Below are 27,392 nucleotides of genomic sequence, written 5' to 3'. Positions count from 1 at the left end.
TGGTCCCAGAACCCTAATGATGCAGGGGTGCAAAAGCTGTCAGAGGACTTACATGTGTTGTCTTTTTCCAAAAATTTCTGGCTTATATTTCCTCTAAGTATTAAAATAATTTAAAAATAAAAGAATCTCCTGTTACAGATAAACATTCCTTGCTGGCCTTCAACAGGGAGGAGCCAAACCCTCCAGCTACATTGCAATTTCTCCCACTTTAGAAAACAGAGACCGACCTGCCTTTTGAAACAGAAGTAATTCAGGCCAATGCATCTCAGCTGTATTTGCAAGGCATGTTAAAGGGAACTTGACTTCTAAAAGCTGCCAGGTCTCTTAAAGAGCAGGAATGATAGTACTTACAGACAGAAAAGAGCTAGGAGGTCACTGAGCCCAGCCTGCTGCCAGGGCAGGATAGAGTCCCCACAGAGAGGACATGCCAATACTTCAACTGATACTACACTTGATCTTAGCCAAAAGGCCAAGAAGCAATAATGGGAAGGGGACTGAGGATAAAAGCAACTGATGACTTGCCTCTATGCACTCTGCAGAGGAAATTCATGCAAACCTCTTTGGAATCATACTTAGAATTTATCACGTTAGGCAGCTGGTATTTGACTTGCTGCTCTTAATACGTAATCCTGAAAGTTCTGTGCCAGTTCTCTACTGTAATAATAATGTCAGTCTGCATGTTAAAGAAACCTTAAGCAGCGTCAGTAAAGTACTCTCACAGGGCCAGTTTGCTGACACACTGTTCATGCCCTTGCTGTACACAAGGTTATCTTTAATGACAGAAAATATCTTTTTATTGCTCCCTGTTGACTTGGAGGAGACTACGGATCCTTTGACCTTATTGCCCATACAACATAAGCTTTGGCTGAAAGATGGTCTAAGCAAAACTTTGCTTTTGAAATAGGAAAAATGTATTCCCTTAGGTTAATTCATCCTGCAGACGGGACTGCATTCAGTCCTGCCCAAGAAAGCCTATAGTATGACTTCCCCTTGTCCGCAGCATGATTTCCCTTGTCAGAAAGGTAGCTTAGATACATTACCTCTGTAGTAGGCAATGCTGGCACTGCAATTTCTATCTAAACACCAGTGTGACAGAGTAAGATATTTGCTGATCTTTGTAATAATAATTTACTGAGATAATCTTTATTTAAGCTGTCACGAAACTCAGCAGCTTTTCATGAGAAACAAGAAATAATACATTAAAATATTATGGCAATATCAGAGCTGCCCTAATTTCAAACTCATTCAGAGCTCTTAACCCTGTCCCAAATGGTTCAGGGAAAGCTCGAGAGCACTAGCAGAGGAACACAGGCCCTCACTGATTTTTGCATGCATCCATCCAAAGGTTTTGTCTTAACTTCCACAAGAGCCAAAAGTGGAGCTCCTCAGACTGCTTAGTAAATGAGGAGACTTCTTGGAATCCAGCTCACCTTTATAAGCTAGCCTTATAAAGGCAAAGTCATCAAAAGTCACACCTAAGTGCCTTCCAAGATCAGTGGAAGGGAAGATGTGGTAGAGTTTGATTCAACACCCACCTTGGTAGACATCTACTTTTGGCTGAGGTGATCACTGTCTGCACCTGCCTTGATGTTAATGTTTGCCTAGATACTTGATTTGAATGGACCTACCCTGTATGCTGGTGGGAAAATGAATTCTCTTCTGTGTAATGTGGGCAGGGAATCACTGCATAGAGCTGGTTCCTACTAAAGCAACCATCCTCATCACTCAGAGATGATCCCTGCAAGTCCCCATCAACAGGACGCTCTGCTCCAGCTCTCCATTGTGTGTGCACAGAAAGGGGAATGCGGTCTTTGGGGCTGTCTAAATATGTGTGTGTGTATATCTATCTAGATACTTGATATATAATGCACACTCTCTACAAAACAGCTTTAACAGTCATATGGCAACACACAAGAGACCTTAAGTTATTACGTATTTTCCAAATTTCAGATCTTCTGCTATACCTCTTCACACAAAGAAAGAAGGCCATGGTGAATCCCCCAAGGGCAAAAGAAACTTCTCCAAGGACAAAAGAACAAGGCACAGAAGCACTTTGGTCAACTGCTGCCGGGGTTCCTAGATCATGGTCTCTCCGGGCAGAGAGCACAGAAGAGAAGTAACACCTGTCCTGCTGCTAGTTTCTTGGCATTACCTGAACACACAGAAAGGGAAATACAAAAAGACTGTATAGAATATGTGGCAGTTAAAGTGGATAGTGTTTGCCAGCAATAGAACTTAAAAAAATTGTTTTGAAGAAAATATCCTTTTTGGGAGAAGAAATATTGATGTTTTTAACCTCAGGGAGCTGTCGAAAATCCTGGGCATCCTTCTACTGCTAGCAAAGAAGACGGAGGGAAAACAATAGACACCTCAGGGATAAATAACCAAGAGACCCATGTATGATATGATACATGTGGAGGATACTATCAAGTTAGTGAGGTTAATCTAAGGCAGTAATGTGCAAATCTGGCTTCACTGGGAAATTATGTCTGCACTTTTAAGATCATGTGCAGAATGTGTTAGAAAAATGGACCTGTCAGATAGCATTGAACAGCCCTGTGTAGCTTCAAGGGACAAAGACTGCTCAATTTTTAATTTCTGTTGTGAATAATTCATTACAGGGGCAAGAAATCTTCTTGAATAGATGAAAGATAAGAGATAAAGGTCTCTTCCTCCTATTCGTATTCAAAATCGCTGACCAACCAACTGGGTCCATCCATAGAAAATACAGTTTCCCATATCCAGCTTTTTCTTGCAAAGTTTGAATAACCTGGATTAGTCAGAAACCTCAGTCCACTTAAAAAAAAAGCACATGTTCTATGCTGGTCATGGGAGATACATGAAACTAGACATTCAAACAAGCATTTAAGACATTTACGTTTGTGAATATTTAAAATATAGGGGTTTTAGCTAAACTGAAACATGAGTATTCCCAGCTGTTTCTCTGCAATGACTTCCCTATGTCTGTCATAATTCACTTTTAAACCTTCCAAAAACACCCCATATCAGGGCCAGGGTGAACTTCAAAAAATTCGATCAAACTGCCTTCGAGTTCATTTGATTTAAAGGATGATAGAAATAAAACATGATTTTGCAGTCTGTTATCCCAGCACAACCAATAAGGATGTCTGCACTTCACAGGGAGCATACAGCCCAAAAGGCCCACTATAAGAAATGTGCAATCTCAGACATTTGTACTGAAAATATGCATTTAACTTTAGTCACATCTACAGCCCAGTCAGGATGCTTGCAAGGCAAAAAAGCATCTGCAGTGGGGTGGATAGCCAGATAATGGTAAGACATGACTCCAAAATTGGATGGACTATAGTCACTTCAAGTATACATGAATGTGAGTAGGTCTGGAGTCTTTCAGTGCTGATTTGTTGCTAGACAGGTAATTCAGAATGATGGAAACCCTAGACCTAGCACTTAAACAGGGGCAATGCCTTGTTTTAGATCGGGAAAAACGTTGAGCTTTTTCTTATTATATTATGACATATATGCATGCTCTCTGAATATCTAATTAAAAAATGACATAATTTAAGATGAACTAAACAGAAATAAATTAAGATTGTAGTATTAGCAAAAGCAGGGAGCCAGGGGAACGAGTGTTTAGAGGCAACATCATCAGTTTATATAAAAACTACAATGCCGTTACCTGGGATAGCAGAATACTGGATGCAGTAAGGGGTAGGTCTTTTATTACCAGTTACTGAGTGGCAAAATCCTCTGTTAAATTGCAGGAGTGCAACCTTCCCAGTGCAGATGTGCACGTCTGGTGGGGAGCCGGCAGGGCCGCAGCCAGAGGTGTGCAGCCACAAACCGCTCGGCGAGCAGCATCAGTGCCCAGCAGTCAGCGAAGGAACTGACTGGTACAGCTGATAAAAGATCTTTCTCAATTATTCTCTTTTTCTTTTTTTTTTTTTTTTTTTTTTTATAAATCTAGTTGATTGACATTTTGCAGCCTGTTCATTGAGAGGGATCTATTTTGACAGATCTTTACTCTTATTGAGAACACTTTTTGTGAAAAGTTTTGGAAACTGTTGAAACATTTTGTGCTGACAGTCTTTTAAGTGAAAAACACGCTTTTAAGATCAGTGGTGGTTTCTCCTTACCTGAGGAAAAAGAAACAAGAATGGAAAGACATGAAAAGCAAAATAAAATGCTGTGGTTCACCCAAACAAAAATATTTCTAAAACCAGTAGCTTGCAAAATATTATACTTGACTTTGCATTCTGACTTGAGACAAGAATTTTTTGAGCTCAAAAGTTTTTCCTGAGACAGAAACAATTTTCCTTCCTACTCTATCCAGAAGGACCAGTCAGAAAGAACACTCTGTTTTCTATTACTATTTTTGTCCCTAAGCTTTTTTCTTTCCACGTTTCTTCTTTTCTCTTATTTCCTTTTTTTTTTCACTTTCGTTTTCCTTCCTTTTCTTTCTTAAAATGCCCTATCTATTGCAAAACAGAAGAAACTTGAGCCTAGAACTCAAGATTCTTTGCTCTTGCTCTCCTCTTTTCTTCTGTTTATTCAGAAGGAGTATGAAAAGAGCTATATTAAGCTGAAATTTTATTCTGCTGTCCTCTGTTCAACAAAAGATAGTCCACTAAAGCCACTAAATCACAGATAACACTTCTCTGGGCAACATTATTAGGAACTGACAGCTGGTGATGGATGAAGATCTCATCTGTTAAAGAAAAAAGTACATTTAATTTCCTCTGTACATAAAATAGAGAGTACAGCATTGTGTATCTAAAGATAAAAAGAAACCCATTGTATGCTGGGTGCCATACTTAGGGGATATAATACTGGGTCTGTGTTTTTGAGCTTACGTTTTACAGGACATCTTAAAATTAATTTAGAAACCAATATTATTCAATTCTTGGTAGACAATGAACTTTAAAAAGAAGCGGGTGACATTTTACAGCCAGCTCCATTAGGGAAGAGCAGCTCAGAGCCTGAGCTGTTACTTTTTAGGAGGAACACTGGCAGACAGGACAGAAAGAGGAGGGAGAACAGATTTGGAGGGCAGAGACATGGATTTACCCCTGATTCTGCCTGGGATTAAGCCATATCCCTGGGAGCCACTGGGCCTCCTTGGGGTTGACACCACAATGGATGTGGTACTGACCATGCACAGTGGAGTTGGTATTGAGCACCAACTACCTTGGAACAGCCATGCTGAGTAAGTATGGTCATTTTTTCCATCAACTGAAGCACATCAAGCCAGACTCCAAGTATGCTGGGTGAAAGTGCATAACTTACTTCTGGTTTTCAGATATTGTTTTTTTCTTTCTTTCTTTCCTAAATGACCTGTGACTATGACACATATACTACTTTTCTTTTCACATTTACAATGTATAGCCATATTTTACATGTTCTTTCTGCAGCACAACCAGCTGCCGGTTTGGTTGAATTTCATTTTAACATGCCTCCCAAGCAGCACGAAGATGGTCAGGGTGAAACTTGAATTTCTTGTCTGTGTTAAGCAAGAGAGTTAAACATGCAGATAAAGCACGTGTTCAACAAGACAATATGGCTAGTCTGATTCTAGAGGTATGAAAGACTGCTTTGGGCTCCTCCGGTGAGGACAAGTTTAAGAAAAACACCTGCATGGAGGTTTTCTTTCTATGTCTAGAGACTATTTGTTTGTTGGCCGAGTCTGGCTGCAAGTCCTTTTAGGGAAAGGTGGCCTACCAGTGAGCAATTACCTTCCTTTGATTAAAACCTTCTAGTTAGCTAGTTTAAAATAGTGGAAATTTTTTTGTGAACCTTACTCCACTGAAGGATGAAAAGAGGTTTTCTACTGAAAACACTGACAGAAAGCAGCCTTTCTAACCATAAAAGATTACTGAAAATTCTTTGACCATCTTCATGTAAAAATAGTTATTCTGCTTTCCCTAAGACTTCAGATAATTCCCTTCTTTTCTCTGTTCCTTTATTCTTTCCCCCCTCCCCCCCAGTGGACACAGTAGCAAAGTGTATTAGGCTTTTCCATTTCTTGCAGAAAGAAAAGCCTCTGGAAAATACAAGACATAAAAATGAAAATTGCCCTGGACTTGTGTTGGAAATTCAAATGTAGCAACTCAGAGCAAATACAAGGATCATCAAGAAGTACAAGGGTCTGTGTAGTTATTTCAGAATGTGAAACCTATTGTTCTAAGTTTCACCCATATACATGTACCTACAGTTAAATAAAAAGTGTCCATGTAAAACATCCAGTGAACAGTAACCTTTAAATCACTCCAAGTTGCTGCTTCTCTGTGAAGAAATGGATTTCTCCCTCTGCTTTTTGGGACTGGTCCCAGCTGATGATGGGGTATGTTTAAATAATTTTTCAGAAGTTTCTGCGTTCTATATTCTGGTCTAAAACTCCCATCACTCATCTTTTATTATGCCATAACCTAACTTTTTTGGGTAGCTGGAGCCATTTTTGAGACCTTAGAGGATCACTATTGACAAGATTGTTCTCTGCATCTTGATTCTAGAAGTTTTTAACACCCAGCTGCTCATCCAGATGTGTTCAGGAGCTCTGAAACTCAACTGCTACGCTATTGAACAGGTTTTGAAACCTTTTTTTGATCACAGCAGCTACAGCTTTCACTAAGCCTCTCATTCATCTCTGTTACAGCTGAACTATGATATTGAGCAATTTGTCTTTTGGGTCATCTCTGAGTCTGCAAATTCGAAGTGCTATAGGAGAAACACACTCAGTGAGCAGGATCCACAGGGCTGATCTCATGCAAAGATCTGGTTAGAGTTTTGGACTGCAGATACCTGCCACTGGGAACCATCCAGCTGGATACCCACTGGGGGTTGCACTGAGCTCTTCCTACCCCTGGAGACAGATGCCCCAGATTCCCTCCGCTTCTAGGCCCTACTGCTTTTCTTGTTATGGAAGATCCCAGAGACCAACCTTGCCACAGTTTATTTGAGAGATAAACACTTTCTCCTTTATTGTCAAAAGAGGGACTTTGAAACCGATTTTTCAGTCCACATACACACAGACACCTAACCAGACTTCCTTCTTCTATTTCTAATTTCAGCAACACTGACTAGAAGATCTGGCTTTTTCAATCCTTTTTTACCCCTTTAATACTTCACACCTCTCACTAAAGCCTTGTTTTCATTCCCCTCAGACCAGTATATGCCAGTTACCAAAGAGGATGCAAAAATGTCAGTGTCTGAGACTGACAATTGCATTTAATTGCCTCTGACCTCCCCTCCAGCCACAGATGCTTAGAATAACAATTCAGGAATTCAACAAGGTTGTCCCCAGGTGCCTCAGAGATAAGCAGAGTGCTGTAACATGGCTTTCAAAAGAATAGTTCAAATAAGCAGCCAAACTAAGCCTGAGTCCTGAACCAATTGAAGTTTGCCTTTCTTGTTTGTGTTGTGAACTATAATTCTCCACATTTCTGGAGTACCTTCTACTTTAGGATGCACAACTTAAAAGACTTTAATTGACTCTCAACACACCTTTCCTAAGTATTATTTCCAATTCAGTCGCTAAGAAGTGCACAGCATAAAGCATGAAGCCATTGTCCATGTGCATGGCAATAAACTGCTGAAATAGCTTTTCCCATTATATGAAAAGTACAGCTTCCCTACCTGCCAAAAGTTATTGTTGTGTGTTTTTTTTTTTTCCCATGAATGAGTCAACAGTATTAAAAAAAAAAAAAAGGTGGGAATTTTTTTTAGTGGACTGTCAGTAGATATGGACTGTCTCTTAAAAGGGAAGTTGAAGAGAAGGGCAAATTGGAAGGTTTTCCAACTGCATGTCAGTGTTTCTCAGAGATGCTAGGATAAATCCATCACTTTCCAGAGATGTCACTTCAAAGGTAGTCACAAACATGCCCTCAGAAACTACAGGAAATTTAGTGCCTATGAAAAGGGAGGGGTGGGGGGGCCCACAACCAGCAAGCAACTGACTAAAACCGAGTCCTAAATTCTGACATATAAAAGTGTTCTCCACAGAAGTAATTATTTACAAATACATTCCAGACCTGCTGAAGTAAGATGACCATTCCTAAAAGAGCCTTTGTTGGATATCAAATTACTAAAAATACACAGGATATTTCAGAGAGTGTTTTGCTCATCAAGAAAACTGATAAGCCTAAGGGCTTCATGAAAGAGAAATACCTGTGCTGCTTCCCCTGGGGGAAAGGGTAGCTTTTCCTACACATGTTGTTCCTAGAGCGCCATGTGTTTATTTCAGGGGTCGTGTTGGTCTATATTGTAAGCCAATGTTGCAAAACTGGGAGCTGATCATGCCTCTCCATATGCAAAGCAATGGCAACTTCCCTTCTCCTTCAATCAAGGCTAAGAAAAGGAAGACATGTACACTCTGGAAAAGACAGTGAATTTTCAGATTCCACACAAGATGGGTCTATACCAGGGAATGTAAAGAAACATTTCCAGTAGTCCTGCTAGTACTGTAACAGTAGCAGTGATGCTGCAGGAGCCCTAACTCAGAGAATATTCTGTTAGTGTAGTGAATGCATTGAAGTCCTTTGAGCAATCACTCTTGCTGCTGTCAGTGGAACTGCACCAGGATTCGAATTATGAGTTGAAAAAATGCTTAGCAAGGCATGCAGTTTTAATTACTCCTTAATTTGTCCCATTTTGCATCTTATTTGTCTAAGAATATTGTTTTATCTTTTAGGTAAAACTAATGACAAAACAATTAAACCAACTTCCTTCTCGTGTAGGTCTAGCACAGTTTAATGCCTCCATATCCTAGTTCTTCAGTTGTTTCTCCATAGCATTTATGATTACCTCACTCTTGTATTGCTCCTCTTGTTCCTCTCCTGGTTGGTTTAATTTGTTAGTGCATTTATTTAGAACCAGAGATATATATGCTATTGAACAGGGAAACACACAAACACACAGCTCTAACCTTGTTCCCGATAACATGCAACACTTTCCAGATAGCGTGTGACACTGATGGTCTTCACAACTCTATCAGAAGAAAACATGCACAAAACTTGGGCAAGATATTTCATGTAATGCTTTTTGAATTGCTTTACAGCTCTCAAAATCAGTGCTGATTCTTCTTCCTGATAGAAAGACTGGACCTCATCACTGAGAAACTGAAGATAATGAAGTGCTGAGGGAAGATTTACCCGAGGACAAGGAGGCTACCCTAAATAAAGTGTCCAAAAGGACATTTAGATTGCATTTGACACTCTTGCAGAGAGGAGTAAGACCACACTTCCAAAAACAGTTCCAAAAGGATTTACATATAGGTGTCACTGAATTCTTTGAAACTAGAGTCTACTGTTACTCTGTACTCTACTACACCATTCCTCTGAAGAGAAGTTCTACAGGTCTGTTCTAGCCCCTTACCAAAAGCTTCATTTAATTTGAAAAATTAACTAGATGCTTCTTCATTGCCTCAACAGAAGGGTCCGGAATGTTAGCATGGTTTCCTCTAACAGCAAACATTTAGCACACAAAGACAAATATAAAAAGACAAGCACTTCAGAAAAATCCATCAAAAGATAAAAAATTTCTGCACACATGCACAAATATACATGTAATACTACGTGTAAGATGAGCTTTGCCACTATATAGTAGTTTAAGAAGAATCTGCTACAATACTTGCTCACAGAGAAACAAGACAGCCCTTAGTGAGGAAGAATTCTTCCAACTTAAACTGAGAAGTTCCAGTGCAAAGGTCCTGCCTGCACAAAGGTATCAACAATCACAAAAATCTAACCACAGTTAAACAAATGTTATTTGACCGATCACCAGCTAACATTCTGTACATGACTCTGTACAGTCAAGTTCCTGGAAATGAAACACAGGAATATTATTTAGCCAAAAATGGACTCACTGTTCTGAACAGCTCTTATGCTTGTAAAGTCCCTTCCAAGCTTAAGAGCCTGAAGTCACGCAGGGGCTCCCTGAAGCAGCATTAAGCTGGTCACACACATCCAGATGACAGCACTGTTGTTCTCATTACAATGACAACTTCTGGTACTGACAAGTGACTCCTGCAATGTTATTCCTTGATGAAGCATCTCAGTTTTGAACGATAGGGATTGAAAAACAATGGGATATTCTCAGTAGAATAATCAACTATTTTTAATTGAGAATTCATATATATAGTCTGAGGAATGCCGTGCAAATGGATGCAAACAAAGAGCTTCATAAAATACAGTGCCTTTTGGGCTGATCTCATAGTTACTTATATAGACACCAGCATGAATTGCTCAGTGCAATCCCCCCCTCCCATGTCTGTTCTCAATGCTGGATTAAAAAATAAGACAGTCCAGCCTGAGACTTTTTTTTTTTTGCAGAGGCACCAAAGCAGGCTTGCTCAGTCACTCTGTCTTGAGATGGAGAGCCTCCCGCTGTTGCTTCTGAACAGTCCTGGAATCCTCCCACAGACGGGGTCCTCTGATGTTCTCCCAGTTATCCAAGTCAGACTTTTCCAGCTTCTGCAGATAAACAGCAAAAATAACAGTGTCACCTTGACAGCCCCACAATTTAAAGTACGTATTATTCTAAGTTGTTTTCCTTTTGCACAGGAAACTCAGTATCACTATTGGGTTGATCAACTTTCATCTACACTGCAATAGAAATTCAACAACAAAGAAAAAAAAATAGCTACATAAATGACTAAGGTGGGCATTACTGTATCTGTTTATCAACAGATAAATAACATGTAGGACAGGAAGCACTACAGCACCTGAGTACAACTGAGGATATCTTGTATTCACTTTTTCTTTCTTCTCTCACCTTGTTTTCCAGATCTGTTCTTCACCTGCAAATCTGCCAAGTACTGAAGTAGTAGGAGTGATAAGCATTGTTACAGCTCAAACAGAAGATTAGTAATTAGTGACCTGAAGTATCCTGTCAGCACAGATACAAAGCATACAGGAAAAGACGAATTATCTAGCACAAAGAGAGACAGTAACAGTGCAAATCCCTTCAATCCATGTGGCTTTAACTTTAGAGGTATGCGATGCTTTCTGCTGCCTAGTTTCTTATGGCACCCAACCATCACAGATAGGTCTCTCACTAAGTCACACATGAGGTAAGCTAACTGGCCAATCTGTCAGGTACTTAAAAACTATCTCAATTTTAATTACCTCCTTGACTAAACCTATCATCCCCACTCAGAAGTAGCAATGACTGCAGTATTTATCCAGCCTTAGAGGGGCACAAAAATGAAGAACAGGTACCCTCCTGATCTTGCCTACCAAGTGCTGAAGCTGAAGAAGACAAACATATACTGCATCTTCACAGCCCTACTGGCAGAGACACAGAAGTCCCTTCCCCACACACACAGAGCTCGAGTCTCACATACCAGCCTGCAGTCTGGAACGGTACATCAGGCACGACGGGGCTCTGCCAACAGGAGACTGAGGAGGGGGTCTGCACCACTGCCAGACACAGGGCTATTCTACATGCTACTGAAAAGCATTGCATACCATTAATGATACATACTGCAGTGGGATTTAAACCTCTGATTTGTGATCAGGGCCTCATCTCAGCAAATGCTGTAAAAATACACCAGAAAATACTTAACCCTGCCCTGAGCCTGTGGTCTCATTTGCCTGCCATCGATCATACAAATAAATGGCAAATGCTGAGGGATCTGAATAATAGTCGCAGAATAATTCAACAGCTAGAACAGAACAGACCTGCTGCTATTAGTTCATGTTATGTAAAAGTTTTTTGCCACTTCTACAATGGAGGAAATTGCAATGAGGTTAGTCAGATATCAAAAGAAATTAGGCAACATTCAACAGAAGATATATGAGAACACATGCACAAACACAGCAGATTTTCACAAGGTAGGAGCACTGAATTTTTTATACAGTGGAGTTGACACAGGTCTTTCTGATGAATTGTCTTAAATATCTTTATACATCTTATGATTGGCTGGTACTTCATCTCAACTGGAAGGGATCTGAGCTGACATGGAAGGAGGGAGAAGGAGGGAAGGTACCCATCATTCCCCGCAGCAGCAACTCTCCACTCTGCAAATTCAGAATTTAACATCTGATGCTAATGGAAGCTTCAAGGAAACTACACTGAAAATAACCATGTGCTTTAACAGAAGGGAAGCATGCTGATTTTATTAAGCACAAAGGTACCACACAGCTGTGAGGTTCTAAACTATTCCCAAAGGTGCTCTGCTCCCAAACTCTGAACAAGAATCAACATTTAAAATATATGCAACAAAACCTGTAGCATCTAAAGACAGGCTACATAAAGAAGTCTATCAAGAGAGACACGCATACTGGAGATCTTTACCAAAAGTTCATATTATTCTGCCCCTGAAACTTCACAAAGGCCTTCCAGAGAGGAGGTTTGTCCAAAACAGGAAAAATTTCAAAACTATACAGTCTAAACAGACTAGTACAAGAAAGTATTTTGGCGGTTTCCAAAGGAAAGCCTAGAGCTACCTGGAAAACGTGCTGTGATATACCTACAGAATAAAACAATTGAGAGTTATGTACAGTAAATGGCATTACCTCAAACTACAGAACAGAGGAGATGTACTGACAGAGTTAATTTTTGTCAATTAAAATATAAATATTCTAATAAATACATAGACTATATTTTTATTTTTTATTCTCATTATATATATATATATCTCGTTAACATTTTGTGTCATGTATAAATACCGTGTTTGGTACCTTACTGCAATTCAAGAAGAAAGCACATTCCTTATGGCACATGACAGCATCTGCAAAAATTAGTTGTTTATGGGACAGGTGTATGTTCAGTCATCAGAAGGCAGCATGATTAGGCAATCCAATTTTCTAAACTGATGCTATCAAGTTTTGAAAGAAGAGGGCTCTTGTTGCATGTTGATAAGCATAAGAAGGAGTATCACCAGAAAAAGACGACCTGAAAATCTGTTCTGCAATGCCCTCCTACTGTATAGCTATTTTTACACGTGTCTACCTGTGCTGGTTTTGGCTGGAGCAGAGTTAATTTTCTTCCTAGTAGCCAGTACGGGGCTATGTTTTGGACTTGTGCTGTAAACTGTGGTGATAACACAGGGCTGTTTTCGTTGCTGCCGAGCGGCACTTACAGAGAGCCAAGGCCTTTTCTGCTCCTCACCCCACCCCAGCAGCGAGTGGCTGGGGGGGCACAAGGAGTTGGGAGGGGACACAGCCGGGACAGCCGACCCCAACTGACCCACGGGATGTCCCACACCATATGGCACCATGCTCAGCATATACAGCTGGGGAAGGAGGAGGAAGGGGGGGACACTTGGAGGGATGGCGTTTGTCTTCCCCAGTCACTGTTATGTGTGACGGAGCCCGGCTGTCCTGGGGATGGCTGAGCTGCCTGCTCATGGGGGGCAGGGAATGAATTCCTTGTTTTGCTTCGCTTGGCGTACACAGGTTTTGCTTTCCCTATTAAACTGTCTTTATCTCAACCCATGAGTTCTCCCACTTTTACCCTTCTGATTTGCTGCCCCATCCCACTGGGGGAGAGTAAGCGAGCAGCTGGGTGGGATTTAGCTGCTGGCTGGGGTTAAACCCCGACACTACCTCACATACAACTAAACAAAACCTAACCTTTTTGCTTAGTCACTGACATGAAAATTCTTACAACACTATCACCCCAGAATAAGTGGCTACAATAGATGTAGGCCAAATACCGTACATAACTACATTTAAAATAAATCTAGTGCTGAGAGTAAGACCAAACTGACAGTCCTTCTATTGATTAAGTGCAGCAGAAGCTGCAAAGTTACACAGCTCCTTCAGATTGCCTGACCTGTACAGAGAAGCAGTTAGTTCTGCTCCCAGATGAAGTCATCCTTTTTCACTCTAATTGGCTGGGTCTTTTTAATTCCTTTTTTTTTTTTTATTTTATTTTTGGCCTCTGCCCACCTAGCTTCATGGAGACATCCTGTAAGGATGGTAAACTACTTCCAGCTTTTACTAAACTGAAATCCATATGAACTGGCAGTCTAAAAACTGAAAAGCTTTTTCTTCCAATTCAAATGTACTAAATAGTCAATCATTGGAGACTACAGTGAAATGTAATCAGATTAGACAGTACCACTTTTCCTCCTTGTCTCAAATAGCCCAAAGGATATTGAAAATTAGCTGTTTAAAGTAAGATCAGTGTAGTCCATTAAATCTACTGATTCACTTCCTAAATCACCTAAACTGCCTCTTAAAAGTACAGGACTGACAGAAGCTGTAAATTCAAGAAAAAAAAAAATGCAGCTATGCAGACAGGCACAGCAAACAAAACCCCCCAAAAGTTCAACTGTTTGCTACACACTTGACTTTTAAGATTTTTGTTAAACAGCTTGCCAGGTGCAAAGGTACCAATAAGGATGTAAAGAGACCTTCACTTCTTAATTGCTGGTTCAAATGCCTGGCTTGATATTAAGTAAAAGCCTTACAATAAAATAAAATTTTAAGAAGTGTTTGGATTCTACTCTTGCAGGATAGTCTTCATGCCACAATAAACAAACTGAAATCTGCAGAAGCTATTGGTACTCAGGCTGAGTTAATGCAAGGTGGTCACTTGCAAAAATTGTTTGGCTTTAGTCTCCGTTTCCCACATGTGAAAGGAGAGATAAGAAAATCCCGTTTACAGCTTGAGACGACAAATTCTGTGATGAGCACCATAGAAAGAAATTGCTCTAATTCAGAGAGACAATTATCTCCCATCACTATAGTAAGCAAACCCATTTGCAGATAAAAGATGAGCCAAGAAAGAATATCCTCATGGCTGAAAGATGCAGTGAAAGAAATGCATTAAACCAGTCTGTTTTTGCAAGGGTGTCAAAACAGCTTGAAGACCATAAAAGATATATTGAGGAACTATATGATGATGTATAGATGCAGAGGTGCAAAATTAATGCTAACACTGAATTTGCTGTCTTGTGCATGGCTGAAAAATCTTAACTTTTATCATCACACTGATATGGCCTTACTGTTTTTTTACAACTCTTTCCCAGAGCCACCTTTTTGACATCTCTTTTTCTTAATATAAACTTGGTGGTACTTCATTTGTTTAGCAGGTAATATATTTTAATATCTGTGATTAGTGATTGAATAATCTGTGATTTGATAGCCTGTGCTTAGTGATTTAATCCTCAGATTAAAAAGAATTATTTTTTCCAACTAGAGAATGTTTAGTTTTTATGTTATTAGTATACAAGCAAGTCAGCGAGCAGCATGCTATGGCCAGAATAAGGGGGTTTAGTTCATTAAGGGAAGAAGTATGGGGGTTTTGCATGTAAGCACCCAGAGAGCTGCTTCTCTTTTTGGCTTTGCTGAAGACTGGCAAAAACTGCAATGATGGAACCAACAGCAGTTTAGTTGCTTACTGCAGCGGGATCCAATACCATTAATCTATGGCACAATTAACTAACCTGTGGTGAACTGGTTTAAGAGATTCTTTCCCCATAGGTTATTTTTCCTTTAATTATGCCAATACAGCATGATGTGGGGCTGTGCTCCAATCAGAAAAATGAAATAGATTAGGAAATGCATACCGTTTATGAATTAACCCTATTTAAGCACATGAGTATGCAAACACTTGAACTGGCACAGCTGAAGGAATCACTGAGTGGAGAGAGAACAGAAACATCTTTAAGTGACTATGTTGTAAAAGATGCATATCAAGGAACTGCATCAGCAATTTTTCTGTGCATCGTTTTCCCAATTTGAAGAATGAGAACAAGACTTGGCTCTATCACAGAGGTGTCACATAGTTTAATTAATGTACGCAGAGTGCTCTTATAGTTTTGTGTGAAGATGCTATAGTGATATAAATTACTCAGTAAACCAAACAATTATAGCACTCGGTTAAAACTACATGATTACACAGCCTTGAATTTTTAAAATAACAGAAAATAACATCAGGCAGATAGACTTCCATCTAGGAATTAGGGTTTGCCATGATTTTCTCCTGACAAGCAGTTTCCCTTCTTAAAATGAAGAACGTTTTAAAAACCACATTAAATCTCAGAGTATAACCCAGTGTCATTTATACATTAAACATGCAGATCATCCAAGATAGACCGCAGTCCCAAGGATTCACAAGCTCAATGGGTAAAGTCAAGCGAACTCATGCATGGGTCATTTATTTTCAGCTTCTCTCCTTCTCTTGAGCAAAAATGAAACTCTGAAATATCCAACATATAGAATAGCATGAATGCAGTAGTACACCTTCAAAATTAAACATTCAAAATTCAGCAAATTCCATTTTTAATTAAGCAATAAAGTACATTTAGGATAGTTTTCATTTCCCTTGTATATGGAAGTTTTATCAAGTTATGGTTAATGTGCCCCAGAAAGAGAAGTGCTGCTTATTAAGGTTTATCTCTGAATTTACAGTTTGGGAAACTTAGCTGAGTTAATAGGACCAAGGAATTTGCGAACTCTGAGTGCCTAATCTTGCCAACTTTGCATCATATTAAATTTTGTAAAGATACGTCCTAGTTACTGCAGCACAACCCTCTCAAAGAGGAGCAGCCAGGGATAGACTTTTGGGATGTTTGCAGGAGGTTTTTCAAATATACAAAGGTGAGCTTGGCTGAAGGGGATATGTGATCTTTTATAGTGCAGGAGTTCAGTAAGAGCAAAAAATGACAGTTCTGTGGCTGGCTGAAAGAGTATATGGACTCCCACATCATGTTGCTGTCTGGAGCTCACAAAAGCCTCTTGACACCACAGAGGTTTATTTCAAACATCTTGCTAGGACTCTGAATACTTGGAAGTGTGGACAATTTTTTTACTTACAGAAAATCTGTCTATAAAATGTATATAAAATTTGGCACAATATGTCGTTCTAATAATGATAAAAAGATACTGTAATCAAAAAAGAAAGATATGTATGAGGATCAAAATATATTAGACCCATGAGTCACACATAGTGTCTTTCCCTCTGAAATGATCTGTAACATAAGCTTTTACAGGTTTCTTATGTGAGAGGAAAAAGCTGTGATGAATATCACAGCAAAGAGCTAAGAGATTACCACAACAAGGAATGATCAGTTGCTACGATGAAACTACTAACAGTAGTGTGTGGGCATAAGAAAAGAAACAACTAAAGAAGGTTTACAACAGTAATGTCAAGCTTAAATCCAGGCTATTAAATAACTACCTCAAAGTCACTACGTTCCTTCAAATCAGCAATCAACCATATTAAGTGGTCAACTCTCCTGAATTGGTGAGTTAAATCTTCTGCCTCTCACATGCTGCTCCTCTATTGTGGCCTCAGTTAGTTCAGGTAACATTGATACAGAGTTAGTGTGTAGGACTTTTGTTTCTTCCCTACACTTTCCTGCTGATTTTCCACTCACCTCTCTTCCAGAAGTCGCTTGTCAATTTATATGCTGAAACCAAATGTTTTTCTCTGAATAGAAGCCATGCTTTTGGCTAAACGGTAACAGAGCAACTTCAATCCTCTTAGCCATAAATAGTTTTTTTCAGCGACATCAATGGCTACTGTTTCATTTATGCTGTTGGGCAAATTTCTCAAAGGAAAAAAAAAAAAAATCCCCCCTGCTGCTTCTCTGTGGCTAACAACCCCTGTCTATGTGATGAGGACAGTAATATGAGTGTTAGTCCCCCGCTATATTGTCATTGACAGTAAAGCTACTTCTCAGCAATACTGTTGAATGTACAGTACACAAATAACTTCTGAATAAACCTACCTTTCATTGTATCAGAACCAACAGGTCTACAAAATCAAATCAGAAAGACTTCTACCTGAAAAAGATCAAGGCATCTATCTAAATTTTTACAAGACTGAAGAGGAATTTTTAGAAGGTAAAGTCTGGGGTCATTCTATGGTTGGAAGGTATTTTGGTTTTGAATTGCATAGTGCTTAAAGACTCTTTATTTTCATGTTAGAGTTGTAAGATGGCACAGAGGGACACTGGCTCCCCAATGACTTGCTGGGAAGATGCTATGACATATCGAACTGCCAACAGCATTTCCCTCAGCCTCTGAACTTGTCAGTGATGCCTCCCAGCTATACTTGGGCAAAACTCAACTCTTACCAGATGTATGATGAAGTCAGGGGTTGAAATAGAGAACTTTTCCATTAAATTTTTAAAAGTTTTATTATTTACTTTAAAAATGTGCAAACTCCATGGTCAGTCTCCACCATCATCTCATATCTCATTTTTCCACTTGATCAGTAAGCCCCTTAGGACAGACAGTGACCCATTCTCTGACAGTAACTTGCTACTGCGGAATACGTTTGTACAGTATAGTTTGAGCATTAAATAAAGATGGGTAACAATAATTTGAGAAGCAAAGAACATGCAGGCATCGTATAACAAACTTCTAAAGTATTTCAAATTTCGTCTGAGTCTCCATGTGGGCATCACCTGGAAGTATGCTTGCAGTCACAGAATATTCCAGATAGTGTTTATTAAATTGGCCAAAAAGAAAAAAAAAAGCTAAGCAAAGCAAACAGGAGGATATTCTTGCAAAAAGCCACTTTGCCTGGTTGCTGAGACAAGCGTTTCCTTCAAAACTATCTGGTTTGCTGTATTCTCTTCAGGGCCAGTCAACGAGAGGAACGTATATAGCCTCAGCTATGTAGCTAAATTCCCATACACTATACTAAAGTTACTTCAGAGAGATTTCATACCAAAGATCTAGTAATTCACCACTGGGGGCCTGTTAGTATGACAGAATTGCTTAACATTTCCACCTAGTCAGCTGCATAAGAAAATGTTCCCAACACTGCTTGGTAGAAGCTAGCAGCATCCCTTAGGACAATAAATGAAAGAATTCAGCCATGCTGTGTGGATGGCACTTTCCCTACTCAAACGTTTTTTGGGGGGACTAAGACAACACACAGTATTGGCCCTAACATGATAAGAGTTGGCCAGTTTCTCTGAGATTAAAAAAAAAAAAAAGGCATAGAGGGAAATTAAGCAGGTACAAAGGATTCTATTTTGGAGAGAGGAGAAAGAGCGAGGAGAAAAGATTATTTATAACAAGCATTTGTATGTCCTGACCATGTTTTGTATCCGATTGCACTGGCAACTGCCTCACTTTGTTTTCCACCTATGAGAAATCACTGTCTTCTTAAGGGATAGGAAAAGTGCAAATGCAACACACATGAAAGAAACAGCTCACAGTTAAGGAAAATCCTGTGCAAAGAGATATGTCAGAAACATGACCAGGAAATAATTTACAGGACTATTTAATAGAGGTGAATTCCAGAAACAGGAACAGTAAAAAGTGATACCCTGTGAAATCTTCTCTGGAGGCTAAGTGTCTGTCTTCCTGCAAGAAGGCTTCTCCCCAGAACTCTTCCTATGCCATACCCACCACCAAATCCCACCTTCTTGCGTTTCTCTGATCACATTTTGAACTGTGGCACACAAGACTTTTGAGATGTCAAGAAGAAAAGAAGCAAACTATAGCTTGGCTATGGACTGTCCATCCACTCAGAATAAAGTGCCTAGCACAAACTATTTCAACTAAAACCCTTTCCCAAGGCAGTTTCAATTAATGATAAACTAACACCACTTTGTCCTTCTCTACAAAACATTGAGTGATGAAGACTCAGTGAAATAAAAACTCTCAAGACCATTTCACATGTGAATAAACTGAAATGCAAGAAACTCCACTCATCCCAGCCACAGCCTGGACGAGTCAAAATATAGTGCCTAGGCTGGACAGAGCACTGACAAAGAAAAGAGTATGGAAGGGACGGAGTGATTGAGGGCGGAAAGAACAATATCTCAACCTCATTTAGTGTCACAACAGTCACTGAGGAGGGATTTTTTCCTGACATCTTTGCAATCTCTCAAACAGCTCAAGGAATTTAGCCATTAGAATCTTCACAGACACTGAAGTAAATCAATTCAATACGCTAATCTGTTCATTCTTAAACAACAAAATCGGTAATCCTCCAGTGCTGATAACAGTAGCAAGAAGATACTTGCAGATTTCAACTACTGCCATTCAGGAATTACCTTCCTTCTGGAGTAGTCCTCATGTCCACACACTTTGATGCATCTATTTAATACTATAAATTGCTATGTTACTACACTGTCCCTTCCTGAAAAAAATGCTTCATCCATTCTGCTGGCACTACAATCCCCGAAGTCAAATGAACATTATTAAGTGGCTTGAATCTTTTTAGAAGAGATTATTCAAATTCTTCTTTTACTCTTAAGACAGTAAATAGGTTATATTGCCAAGCCACCTCTCCATATACCTGATTTTACTTTTTGAACTATCCTGAATAAACATTTTAATACTGCAGTTACAACACTTTTGCTGTAATTCTCAGGATAAACCGTTACACAACTTCTGTCCAGAGCTAATGTTGACCTTTTGTGATTTACCAAATTATAAGGAACAAAAACTGCTCAGCATTCATATACTTCAAGTAAAGGAAGCAGTGTACTCTAGACTGACTTTTCACAGACCAGCATGTTCCCTCACTTACACCACGGTGAGTCCAATAGCTTGCAACCAGTTGAAGGAAAACTTAGAAGTTTTACAGTTTTGATATTCTGAAAGACAGAGAACCCATTTTCTTGCTGTTGTGTTCAAATCATGTTCCCATATGTTAATAACAGACTATTTCTAATTTTAGTATCTTTGCTGCAATAAAAAAAAAAAACTTCAATAGTTAGCGCTTACTTCTTCTGAAGGTAGGTATATATAACATTCTTTTCGGTACCTTTAAAAAGATTTAAATCTTTAAGTTTATTTTAAGGCATTTTCTCAAGCACTAAACTAATATTATAAGCCTGTTTTGCAACCTATCCCATTTTTAAAGCCCTGTTCAAAATTTGGACACCAGAAGTAGATTCAGTATTTCAGCACTAGCCTCATCAGTGCCACACTCAGAAGTAAAATCACCTGTTCCTACCATCTGCCATTCCTGTTTATATTCATAAAGACTGAACTGGCTCTTCGTGCCACAGCATCACAGTAGAAGATCAATCTGAATTGTTTATTTACTAACTCCTAAATCTTTTCCAGAGTTGCTGCTTTCCCATAATGCAGTCTACTCTGGCCTGCATTTCCAGTTTTTTAAAAAAGTAACTTTAGCTACTTTAAAAGGTACTTTGCTCATTTAATGGGCCCAGCTTACCAAGTAATGTGAATAGCTCTCTGTCCCTGACTTGCCATACTTTTACTGTTTCAATACTTTCTTGTCACTTGAACATCAGTAATGATTTTATAGTTTCTTCCGTATCATTGAAGAAAGGTACTGAGTATTGCCCAAATGTGTCCCAAATCTCACAGAACACTTAAAAATATCACCTTCCTGCTCAGTGATGATTCCCAAAGAACCATCATTCCCAGACTGAGATTTTCAGGAGCCATTGAAGTCTCCCAAGCGTTTTCTTGGAACTCAGCTATAAACCATCAGAGCCTAACAGATACCAAATAACAATTTCTTTGGTTATTAAGAGGCTTGGAAGTACATCCCTTGTCTCTTCTGATTTAAATAGAAAGGACTCTTTTCTCTAAAAAAAAATACACATACATTTTTTTGAACAGTACTACTTTGCCAACGTGGTTATTCATGATTTTACATCCTCATAATTTTATTCTTAGTTTGCTGCAACACCATCCTCTTATGCAGATCCTTGTCAGCTTATTTATCAGACAACTCTCTGATGTCCTTAGTGTCTTTTTTTCAATCTTCTCTGCTTTATAACTTCTCATTTACCGTTTCCATAGCAATCCTTCACATTTTTTATTTATTTAGATATTTTTCTCCTCTGCCTTCAATTGCCATTGGTTCCCATTGGATACCACAGATTTGACTCAAGCTAAACTCATTTTCCATTGTAAAATGTTAATAAATTCTTCTTAAAGATGTTTTTATTTGCTTGAAAAACCCTAAACAACAATTCCTTATTTTGGGGTCTGATGTAACTGACTGAGGCCAGATTTTTTAGTGTATACTAGACCATTAATTTCACAGAAGTACAGAAACCAAGTGCTAGCATAAGGAATGTTATTTTGAGATCGCATTTAAACCAATGAAAAGGAATGGACTGCGATTGTTAAACATACTCAAGAATGTTTTTCACTCATCACATTAATCAGCTTTTAATCCCCTGCTTTCAAACAATATTTCTGTGCTTTCAAATAAAATACTGTAAGCTTTTGTCACAGGTCAAACACTTGTCATTTTTTACAGTGTGTTCTACAAGGCCCAGCTCAGCAGCAGAACTACATTCTGTAGTCACTAGTGGACAGAACTATGATTTATTACGCAAAAGGGAGCAGCAAGGACTAATTAGCCATATGAGGACACATAAGCTTGTGAGAGGAATGCATAAACAACGGAGAATGCATGCAAAGGTAGCTTGCTCCTCTGGCATGCCCCAAGGCACAAGATAAATGGCATTATTAACAGAACTGAGACATAAGAAATGCAGTACGAATTACACATGCAGATTCTTTCTTCCTCAAAGTAGTATCCTGGCCAGAGATACTCCTATACGAAATAAAGTCAATTTTGTATAGCTTGAGAAGGTATCATTTACTAAATAAGAAAGTGAGAAAATGCCTTTATGTTCATTTCCTCACAGTAAATTGATTAAATCTGTGATTACAACTTTCTTCATCACCACCACCACATCAGAAACAAAATGTGGACTTCAACGTCTGAAATATCAGAAATGTCTTTATCTTTTGCAATATGCCCATAAAGGTGTATGCATATACCAGAAATTATGACATTCTAAAAGATTTCAGTATGTATTCAATATGTACATTTCTATAAGGACAATAAGATATTTTTTAAAGTCTTAGGGAGGGCCAATGGACATTTGCATGCATCAGGCAACCATGCTTCAAAAGAGCTGGCTTGGTATCCTCAGTAACAGCTGCAGATATAAAGCTAATAATATTGTAAAATAAGGCTTTACATATCAAAACAGCATTTTTTTTTTAACTGCCCTTGATCTCTTATCATACCATATTTAGTAACAGCCACTAGTGTAATCCTCCAATGTGACCTCTGTATAGAATTAGATGTTCTTAAGAGCTGTATTTTGGGCAAGTTAAAAAAATAAAGGGGAAAAAACTCACCTAAAACCTCCTAGCCTGGAACACACCAGGCCAACAGAACACTACTCTCCTAAATGTCAGCTGTAACACAGTGATTGGTTAGATTTTGTCCACCAGAATATAGAGGTAACATTGACTAAAACTGTCACACACTCAGTGTGGAGCCTGCGAAGTATTTGGCATGGCTGCCGGTAGTTCCACAGGTTTCACTGAAGCAAGAAATTAATATGGCTAGTGCTTGCAAGTTGGTGCCCATAGTAAAGTATATACTGAGATTAGAGTTCAAAACAATAATCTGAATCTATTTTCATTATGTGGAAATGCAAATCCATTTGTTTTGTTGAACTGGTCTGCCCTCTATAACACCCACACTACTGTGTAAGAATTTCTGCCTGGGAACTCTCTGCAGTTTAGATAAACAAAAAAGTAAGATTGCTTCTGTCACTCCCGTCCATCAGGAAGGAGCCCCAATACCCAAGTAGGCTTGTAATATGTTGTTATGCCAGTTGTATTTTATTACCATTGATTTAGCCATAAAGTTAATGCAGTGATGGTCATTTAAATATTATCTTTCAACTATTTACTTATCTTCTGGAGAGAAAGCAAGGCATATCTGAATACAGATCAGTTGATTTTGAGGTGAGGTAGTGAGTTAAACAGAAAGATGTGGTTCTTTTTACTGCTTGTGGTTCTTCCACATAAATAAATCAGAGCAACTTTACAGTATAGTCTATAGAAAGTGGGAGACACAACAATCCCAGAGGCAATCAAAACTTAACAAATTTGTAGGTTTTGAGTCTCCATTGGAGCTTTCCATATGTACGCAGGGATCAAATCTTTTAATTCCCTACACCATAAAACAGTTCTTTGTAGAAAGGGGGCAGCCCAAAACTGTTTGCAATAATGGCAAAACACTACCACAAACCTGCAGGTAGGCTGGTGTTCTGGGAAATCAGGCATGTAAAAATAAAGACAAAACTGACCATTTGTATTTCAAACAAATCACAAAAAAGTAATGTAAAATAGAAAGGCTTTATTAGCAAGACATGTACTGTCATTTGGACACCTGAGTACAAGAGCTATGGGTGCAGTCAAGCTCTTCAAAGGCTTGTAAGAAGAATGTGGTATGGGAAGAAAAAGAAAACCCATGTTCAGCATAAAGACCATAGAGATAGTGTCAGCTGCACATTTGGTCCAAGTAATTTAAAAACATTTAAAATTATCTTAAATAGCTTTATCCTTTTTTTCTGGATCCAGGGGAGCTTTTTCCAGTTTTTCTAACATGGCGTTTAAATCTGAAGACTTACAAAACTCTGGATATTAATTTGGCCAAAACAGCCATCTTGCAGCTCAGTGATGTTTTTAGAAAATGCATTGCTGAGGAAAGAGTGAAATACTTATAAAATTTTCTGAAATAGTGAAAAAGGAACAGGCGTTGATTGAAAAATACACCTAATTTTCAGAAGCAAGAAATAACAGAAAGTACATCAAACACATTGTTCTGTAATTTGGTCTAAAGATCATCAAAACTCACACAGTAGAAATGTTGACATACACATATACACATTTTAAGGCCAACATCAGCTCTACATTCATAGACTAAGCTGATTACAGAAATAGTGGAATTTATTTGTACCACTGTACTCAGCACCTGGACATCAAAGTAAAACTGTGTTCAGAAAGAAGCACTGCATGTTCAAAAACCTTTCTTTACATAAAACCTTATTTTTATTGGACATCAGTGAGTCAAAGGCAGATGGCTGATCTAATTTTAGTTAGGGACAAATACGACCCACCAGTGGCCAGGGTAATCAAGGGTAGCCAAGGTTATGAGCCCCGAGCAACAAATTTATTTTACCTCATATTCAGATTCCAGTGTCACAGTGTTCTGTTTCAATTTTTCTTTAAAAGCTGGATCAACCTGCAAGACAAAAATACAGCAAAAAATGTTTGCATTTAAGAATATTTTTTTTTAAAGAAACTTAACCTAAAATAAACTAAATATTGGTGCACACAAACCCTCCTCTCCTCTAAATAAGTTTATGTGCTGTTTGTTCCAATACCAGGACAATGAACAAAGTACAAGAATTGAGCTGAAAAGAGACAGGTCAACAGCCAAACTTTTCAAATCAAAAAAGAAACACATTTGTAACTAGCCCTACACTTGCATTACCTTAGATACTTAAATCTGTTATTGTTTAGTTTGAAATTGTCAAACAAAGCCTTAAGCAAATGAAACAAGACTAAGAAAGTGAAAATTGTGATCACATTATGTATTTTACTCCTGAATGTTGTGTTCAGTGAATAGGTATACAATTTACAATATATTCTGATTTTCAAAGTCTAAGGATGAGTCAAACTTCCAATTTTCTAGTGAACACAGGGCTCTTTCACAGTTTTGATTCTATATTAACAATGCTGGTGATTCCTGCCACCTTTCAGAGAAGTTTGTTCAAAGAACAAATCTAAGAACAGAAATGTCAGTGAACCACAGCAGATGTGTTCCACATTTTAACTTCTTCTCAGCCCTTAAGAAGTTTTGTTCATTCCTCCCTTTGCATGTCTCCCACAGGCCTAAAAGTAGAAGAAAAGGAGGAAAAGATAGTTAGCATTCTTCACACTTACAGAAAGCTTTTTATGTTCTCCTCAAAGAGACATCAGCCACATATGCAGTATTCAGACACAGTCTTTAAGCTAATCAATTACAGTATCATATCAATCTACCCTCAGAAAGCATTCTCATTTTTTGTTCTTAAATACAACCAGTGTTAAATAAACAAGATGTGTAAGGAGACTGGTAGTATGTTTAGTTTTACATCCATGGTACACTAGTACAACTATGACTAGTTCCATGAAGAAAAGTTGCTATTCTTAATTTGCTGCCTCTTGATCTGAAAATGGCTCAGTTACCCTTATCACAACTAACCTCAAATACCTATAACCAGTCTAGAAAAGAAAAAGGAGGGAACACAAGTTATAGAATTTGCGTGGTTGATGAGATCTACCTTAAGATTCTGCCCCAACACAAGCTCCTGATCCTCAGAGGTACTTAAAATACACACCCACTATCTGTACTGATGGGAACTGCTCTGAGGAGTTTCCCTAGGCCACAATGTTTCCAGTGATGGCAGACACTGCCTGCTAGCTAGTATGCAGCCTGTGAAACCTCCTCCTAAGGATGCTCAGGCAGGCAAGTCTAACGCCACCTGTGAATGGCCAGAGGTTTGATTTCCCTATCTGATCAGAGATCTGGCTATAGAAATACGTGCACTTGCAACCTCCAGACTCATTACACTTGGGAACTAAGCCAAAACATCTAAAACGATTAAAGTTTGTACAGGATACAGCTCCCACCTTCTCTGTAATATATATAAAAAAAAAAAACAACCCTTGTAAAACAAGGTACTGTCTCTTCACTGGCCCTCTACTTCAAATAAAAAACAAAACGCTACATCTCTGCCTTGGCATTCAAGGCCTCCATCGAACTGCCCCTCATTACAGATGGATTGCCTCTCTCCTCCTGTGACCACAACCTCCAACAACAGCCATGCTTCACTAGAACAATGAACCCATCCATCAAACATGCAAAAATGTGAACTCTCTGGGCTGCCAGACAGGCTTTGGAGCTTGCTTTCCCAGAGATAAGAGTGTTCATGGACCTCACCGTATTCAGAACTAAATGCAAACACTACTTGTTATGCTTGGTGTTCTCGCAAGACACATATGGACAAAGGGAAATAAACGCTCCAGCAAGTAAAGAAGCAAGAGTTTTATTTCCTCCTATATTTTCCATTCATTTAATAATAGGGCACCCAAGATAGCGTGGTTGGAGCAGCATTTTTACTTAATTAACCACAACCAGAATTTAACTTACAAAGACAGTTCAATATCCCCATTGTCAAGTTTTATTTTAGCAATTTTTATTGTGGTTTTTTTAACGTGTGGTGTTTGCATGGCATGTTTGTGTAGTGTAAAGGGAAACAAGTAGTGAAGTTACTGCTGTTTCTTCTCCCTTCCAGGTCCTTCCGTCCTCAGACTTCCTTAGGTATTCATTCTCCTCTACCTGCACAAAGGGAGACGACTAGCTAAAACTGAGACACAGTATCCCAATAATCATAACTGTTTGATGCCATAGCTTTAATATTGACAAAAATCCAGAAATTAAGCAGGCTAGTTGAATTTTCTCAGAAAAAAAGTTATCCTCTAAATGAGAAATTAAGAGAAAGTCCTTTAGAAACAGGAATTTCATTCAGCATATTAACTTACCAAAGAAGAATAGTTAAACCCTGTATTGGGAGCAAACTATACAGACATCTTGGCAAGCTCTTAGTATTTAACATACAGGCACATGAAAGACTTAAGTTCACTCTGCAAAAC

General features: G+C 38.8%; 1 protein-coding gene and 1 non-coding gene across 2 annotated transcripts in view; both read right to left on the bottom strand.

Annotated features, from left to right (window-relative positions):
• Positions 1–366: 366 nt before the first annotated feature.
• LOC116959595 lies at positions 367–481 on the bottom strand. The gene has a single exon (XR_004405970.1). It is a non-coding gene; the product is annotated as a U2 spliceosomal RNA (small nuclear RNA).
• Positions 482–6,930: 6,449 nt separating this feature from the next.
• LOC104367994 (cytochrome c oxidase assembly protein COX16 homolog, mitochondrial) overlaps positions 6,931–27,392 on the bottom strand; it is a 52,243-nt gene continuing 31,781 nt past the window's right edge. Inside the window, exons 3-4 of the mRNA XM_042790605.1 lie at positions 24,874–24,936; positions 6,931–10,445 (exon numbers count right to left, since the gene is read on the bottom strand). Coding sequence (XP_042646539.1) covers positions 10,329–10,445; positions 24,874–24,936 — 180 coding nt within the window. The 3' untranslated portion in view covers positions 6,931–10,328. The remainder of the gene's footprint in view (positions 10,446–24,873; positions 24,937–27,392) is intronic.

Source organism: Tyto alba, unplaced genomic scaffold (genome assembly GCF_018691265.1).
Source record: "Tyto alba isolate M040663 unplaced genomic scaffold, T.alba_DEE_v4.0 Super-Scaffold_18, whole genome shotgun sequence".
In the NCBI taxonomy this organism is placed as follows: Eukaryota; Metazoa; Chordata; class Aves; order Strigiformes; family Tytonidae; genus Tyto; species Tyto alba.
Note: the sequence above shows the minus strand (reverse complement) of the source record. Positions and strands in the feature narration are given on the sequence as shown.